Below are 6,000 nucleotides of genomic sequence, written 5' to 3'. Positions count from 1 at the left end.
TAAAGGTTTTTATTTATTAATGAGAGACAGAGAGAGAGAGAGAGAGAGAGAGAGGCAGAGACAGGCACAGGGAGAAGCAGGCTCCATGCAGGGAGCCCGACGTGGGACTCGATCCCGGGTCTGTAGGATCACGCCCTGGGCTGAAGGCGGCGCTAAAGCGCTGAGCCACCCGGGCTGCCCCACTTAACAGCTTTTTTTTAAATAGCAAATTTATCTATCTATCTTTATTTATTTGTTTGTTTGTTTGTTTGTTTATTTAAAAAAATTTTTATTGGAGTTCAATCTGCCAACATCTAACACCCAGCGCTCATCCCCTCAACAGCTTTTAATCAGCAGCTCCAGGCCCGTATCTGAAGGACCCCGACTGCCGAGCGCTCCACTCCCTTGCACGCCGGGGCGGAGTGTGCAGTGCGGAGAGCAGAGGGCGAGGGGATGCTTTAGGAGGGGCGACCTGTACCGCGAAGCCACTTCAGCACGGGCACCGGAGGCTGAGGTTGGGGGGCAGGCAGGTAAGGACGCCAGGGGCCCCGGGCCAGCGAGCGAACTCGCCCGCCTGCGAGGTAGCCTAACGCAGCTGCCGCCAGGGGGCGCGAGGCGCGGCGGCAGGAGCACAGGTGGCCTCGGCGGTCCGGCGGCGGCGGGGGCGCGCGGGGGGGGGGCGCGCGGGGGGGGGGGGCCCGCAGGGGGCGCGGGGCGCGCGTGCGCAGTTGCGCTGCGGCGGAGGGAGCCGCGATGGAGGGCGCCCCGCCGGCCCGCCAGGTAAGCGGCGCTCCTCTCCGGGCGGCAGGCTCCCTGGCGGTGACCGCGCCGGGCGGCCCTCTGCGCGAGCGAGCTCTGCGCCCTCGCACGGCGTGACGAGTCGTCCCCCCGGCCGTTTCCGTGGTGCCCCCGGGAGCCCTTTGGAAAGTTGTTAGCGAGGAAACGGCCCCCAGAGCTGCCCGCGGGCGGCGGGCGAGGGCGGGGCTGTGGGCGGGGCTGCAGTGTTGTGGGCGGGGCTGCGGGCGGGGCGGGGCGGGTGGGGCGGGGCTGGGGCGGGGTTGCGGGGTTGGGTGTGGGCGGTGCTGCAGGGCTGTGGGCGGGGGCGGGGTTGGGTGTGGGCGGGGCTGTAGGGCTGTGGGCGGGGGGGCTGGGTGTGGGCGGGGCTGGGGCGGGGTTGCGCGGGTTGGGTGTGGGCGGGGCTGCAGGGCTGGGGCGGGGGCTGGGTGTGGGCGGGCGGGCTGTGGAGCGAGGGCGGGGCGGGGCGGGCTGTGGGCGGGGTTGCGGGGTTGGGTGTGGGCGGGGCTGCAGGGCTGGGGCGGGGGCTGGGTGTGGGCGGGGCTGTGGGCGGGGCGGGGCTGTGGAGCGAGGGCGGGGAGGGGCGGGGCTGTGGGCGGGGTTGCGGGGTTGGGTGTGGGCGGGGCTGCAGGGCTGGGGCGGGGGCTGGGTGTGGGCGGGGCTGTGGGCGGGGCGGGGCTGTGGAGCGAGGGCGGGGAGTGGGCGGGGCTGTGGGCGGGGCTGGGGCGGGGTTGCGGGTTTGGGTGTGGGCGGGGCTGCAGGGGCTGTGGGCAGGGAGGGGCGGGTGGTGGGCGGGGCTGTGGGCGGGGAGGGCTGTGGGCGGGGCTGGGTGTGGGCGGGGCGGGGGCGGGGCTGCGGGCTTGCAGTGGCGGGGTCCCGCCGCCTCCCGGGCCCCGCCGCCTCCCGGGCCGCCTCCTCCCCGCCCGCGGGTGCGGAGCTCGCAGCGCTGGGCTGTCAGCCAGGCGTGGGGCTCGGCTGCGTGTGCTCCTCGCTGTTCCCGCCTGAGCTGATGGACGGAGGGAGGGACGAGCGGAGGAGTCCTCGGGAGGGCCTGCGTTTCTCAACACGATGCTCGTGCCTTTCACCTTGGTCGTGGGTGTGCATTTGCCTTTTAGAGGCTTGCAGCCCGTGGGATACGTTTTATGTGAGAGGCATTTTACAGTTTACAAAAAAAACAAAAACAAAACTGTAGAGGCATTCAAAGGATTGCAGGGCAGCCCGGCTGGCCCAGCGGTTTAGCGCCTGCCTCCAGCCCGGGGCGTGACCCTGGAGACTCGGGATCGAGTCCCACGTCGGGCTCCCTGCATGGAGCCTGCTTCTCCCTCTGCCCGTGTCTCTGCCTCTCTCCCTCTCTGTGTCTCTAATAAATAAATAAAAAATCTTTAAAAAAAAGAATTGTTGCACGAATGGACGCACTATTTCAGTGCATTCTCAAAACAGGACTATGAAATAGGCATGATAGGGATGAGTGAACCCAAACAGTTATTTTTTTTTTCCACCCCTGTGGCTGGCTGGCCCTGGGTGTTGAGATAAGATGGTGAGCAACAGAGACATGATCCCTGTCCTCCCTGAGTTGAGTGATCACGCCTACTGTAGAGTGGAGAAAAGAGATTTAGACAGACTGCCAAGGTCACACAATTAAAAGTTAGAGAGCTTGGATTCTGTTGCAGGGACTCTATGAAGCCAGACTGAACCTTCCCCCACCCAAGAACTTGATCTGGATATAGAATGATCACACACACACACACACACACACACACACACATCCCGTGAGTACATGAAAAGGCTTATGACTTACACATAATGGCTTATTATATCCTTACATAATGAAAAGGGAAGAGCAGGACCTAAATGACTTAAAAGCAGATCCTAAACGACTTAAAAGGGCAAGGAAAGGAAGTTAGATCTGGGTTTTTATTGAGGCCAGGGTGAGAGTTCCTGTGTGTGGACTGAGGCTTTCCTGGTTTGACTCTCTTACCCACACCAAAGATGCTTTCTTACCAGCTTGCCCATTTGAGGGAACCAAGAGGAAGAAGGGGGGGGGGCGTAATAGCTGTCAGCAGCTAAACATAACAAAATTGAATGGGACTCCTTATATAAGATGTTCAGCTAATGATGGAATTGTACTATTTTTCGTTTAGTTTTTGAACTTGTGTAAGTGAGCCATCATGGCTCTCTATGAAGCCGGTAGCCTGCACTCAGTAGAATGATGAAAGTTCCATTGATTGCCTTGTTCAAGAGCCCAAAGGCATATTTTGAGAAATAAAATGAGTGCCTTGGTCATTGTTAGTAATGTCTGGAACTCTAACAGGGATAAAGGGTGTTGGGTGAGGCCTTTTATTATGGCTTTGGTATATGTAGAGACATGTGATCTTGATTTATATTTTGAATATCTGTGAAACAAGAGGTTCCCAGAGTTCTTTACCCCAAGGGGTGCAGCTCCTAGGCAATGCTCCAAGAGTCTGTAAAAATGTGCAGATGGAGACAATTGTTGGCCCAAGCGTTCAGTGTTGACTGTAGGAAGTTCAGCCAGTTGTGCTGACCCTTGGGCCCTAGCTTTATCAGGGACATCTTGGTTAAGGGATGAAAAGCAATAAATAACCAAACTCTGTTGTGTATAATTGTGGTGATGCTTTCCACTGAACAGCACATTTGTCCATCAGACTTCAAATGGGAGTTTGAAATGTACAAACTCTGATTGCAGTTCACTTAGTTGAACCCAAGTCACTCAGGTTTTCAAGGGGTTCAGAAGAATGGTGCCTTCGTCCGGCACCATGACACTGACAAAAGAATGAAAGAATGAGGACAAGGGAGAGCATGTCCTTCTTCAGGTGAGATGTGCTATGTGGCCGAGAGTTGGTTTTATCCTGTAGCAAGGAGGCTTGGGTAGTCGTGCTGAGCTGCAAAGTACTGGTTCTAGGACCCAAGGCACGAACAGCTGGGTATGGAGGATCACAGGCTCAGGGCTTGTAGATACTCTATTTCCATGAGAGTCTTTTATGCTGTAACTAATGGCAAATAGTGTAGGTCTAGGGAGCTATTTTCTTGCACCAGAAGCCTCTGGACAACTTATGGCCACTATGGGTGGTCCAGAGATGCAGGAGTCATGGAAAGACGCTGCAAAAGTCTCTATGGTGAAGGATTCTGTGTGTGTGTGTGTTTGGGGGGAGGGGAATAGCACTAATGGGAGTGTCTGTTATAATTTTGACAAATTTTAGTATCTTTTTTGAGACAGGTCCTCATTCAGCATGAATGTTACTCATTTGGAAGTAACAGTGTAAATAGGCGTAAGTAAAATTTGTAAATGAGGAATAGTTGCTCTAGACCCCCAAAATGCCTAATAAATGTTGGGCTTGTTTTAATGTTGTGGATGCTGAGAGGGTCAATAGTAGTTTTCTTGGCATTGTCATGGGTAGAGTGGCCCCTGGTTTACCAAATAATTTTCAGGGATTTAACTAAGGTGGCAGTCCTTAAGCTATATTTGGGGCAATGGTCCATCTACTTTTCGTGAACTCCTTTGTGCATATTTGTAAGTCTTGGATGGCTATGTCAGAAGAATGTCTTCGGAGGAGGAGGTAATCATTGTAATGTCATACTTGTGCTCCTGGAGAAAAATGGATACAATTACAATATTGCCTGTAAAGGTTGCATGTGAAAGCAAGCCTTTTGATGCATCCTGTGGCTAGCCTAGGTAAAGGTATATTGTGTCCTACTAGAGGGGGAGGCAAAGTGTACTTAGAGGTTATTGTAAGACACATTAAACAGAGTATTAGCCAAATTTATAATAACAAATATTTACCAGTTTCTGATTGGATAGAGTCAATAATTTCGATAGTATAGGGGATAGGGACCTTCATGGGTAGGAGCACAGCATCAAGGGGACAGTAATCAACTGTGAGGCACCATTCATTTTTCCAACTTTAACAGGCCACATTAGGCTGTTAAATAGAGAAGCAGTAGAGATAATCACTCTTTCACTAATTAGGTTTTATATAATAACACCCAAACCTCAAAGGCCCTGCCTGTTTTATGTTATATTGAGTTGTATTTACTATTTAATTGGGGATGGGGGCGGGGAGTGGGAGGGTGGTCCATGGCGTTCCACTTTTAAAAAGCCATTTGTAAGCTCCAAAGACTCTATTTAAATTTTTTGTTGGGCCAGAGCAACCATTGCCAATATGGGATATTTTAGGGTGATGTGTACTGTACTCTGTTACCAGGGAGAATTTAGTCAAGGCAGTACTTCTGATGGTTAAAGTGAGGCATATCTATTTATGGTCCATTTTATGTTGAGTAATTCCCTTAAAATTGTAGGAAGTGCCTTGTTTAAATTTAGTGGGATCTTTTCGTGGGATCTGCAGGTGTAACTAGTTTGAGCCCAGTATTGATTAAAGCCATGAAGATATGCCACCTGATGCATTTCAGCAGCTGTTGCAGTTAATAAAAAACCTGTGCTGTAAAGATACAAAAGCCAATCTTTATCTTTTGTGGTATAAATTATTTTAACAAGTTTTCGATTTCCATCTGGGCCAAATTGTAGACTTCCCTCCCAGTTTCTTTTTGTTTTGTTTTGTTTCTTTTTTCTCTCTTAGGTTTTTGCTTTGTTTGTCTCTTTTTCTCTCCTTTTTGATGGTGAGTGAATATACTTCAAGTGGAAGGAGTCCTCTCTACCATTTCATGATTATAAATGTCATCCTTCAGAAAGTCTCAACTCAGTATCACCAGGTTTAGGGGCATATGGTGACTTCATGGAATTTAAAAATCCTGAGCTTAAGTTGAGTTTGGATTATTCCCTCGCTGTGCCACTTGAGTGCCATGGGGGCTTTCCTCTGTAACCCTGAGGATCAGGGTTTTTGCTATAAGTGAGGCATCGGTGGCAACAGCAGCAGGGCAACAGCAGGAAACAACAGGGGTGTTTAAGGGGCCTGGTGAGCTCTATGTGTTCTCATAATGGCTGCTTCCTTCCCTTCTCCTCTTTTCTCTCTCTCTCTCTCTTTTTTTTCTCTCTCTCTCTCTTTTTTTAAACTCTGCAGTAACTGTCTTTCATGAGTGACCACCCATTGGGCATCCTCTTTCCCCAGAATGCTCCTTAGATTTGGGGCCTATGCCTGATTCATTTGTTTTTAACTCCATTGTTTGTGTAAATCAGAGTTAATTTACCAACTTCTCACAAATGGTTGGTAAAGTTGTTTCCACTTTCTTAGTATTCCAAACATTGTTAACTCC

At 51.7% G+C, this 6,000-nt stretch overlaps 1 protein-coding gene across 1 annotated transcript in view; it reads left to right on the top strand.

Moving 5' to 3' along the window:
• Positions 1–727: 727 nt before the first annotated feature.
• GRAMD1C (GRAM domain containing 1C) overlaps positions 728–6,000 on the top strand; it is an 88,294-nt gene continuing 83,021 nt past the window's right edge. Inside the window, exon 1 of the mRNA XM_055316302.1 lies at positions 728–759. Within this exon, the coding sequence (XP_055172277.1) occupies positions 733–759 (27 nt within the window). The 5' untranslated portion in view covers positions 728–732. The remainder of the gene's footprint in view (positions 760–6,000) is intronic.

The sequence above is a fragment of the Nyctereutes procyonoides genome, unplaced genomic scaffold, assembly GCF_905146905.1.
Source record: "Nyctereutes procyonoides isolate TBG_1078 unplaced genomic scaffold, NYPRO_anot_genome, whole genome shotgun sequence".
NCBI classification, from domain to species: domain Eukaryota; kingdom Metazoa; phylum Chordata; class Mammalia; order Carnivora; family Canidae; genus Nyctereutes; species Nyctereutes procyonoides.
Note: the sequence above shows the minus strand (reverse complement) of the source record. Positions and strands in the feature narration are given on the sequence as shown.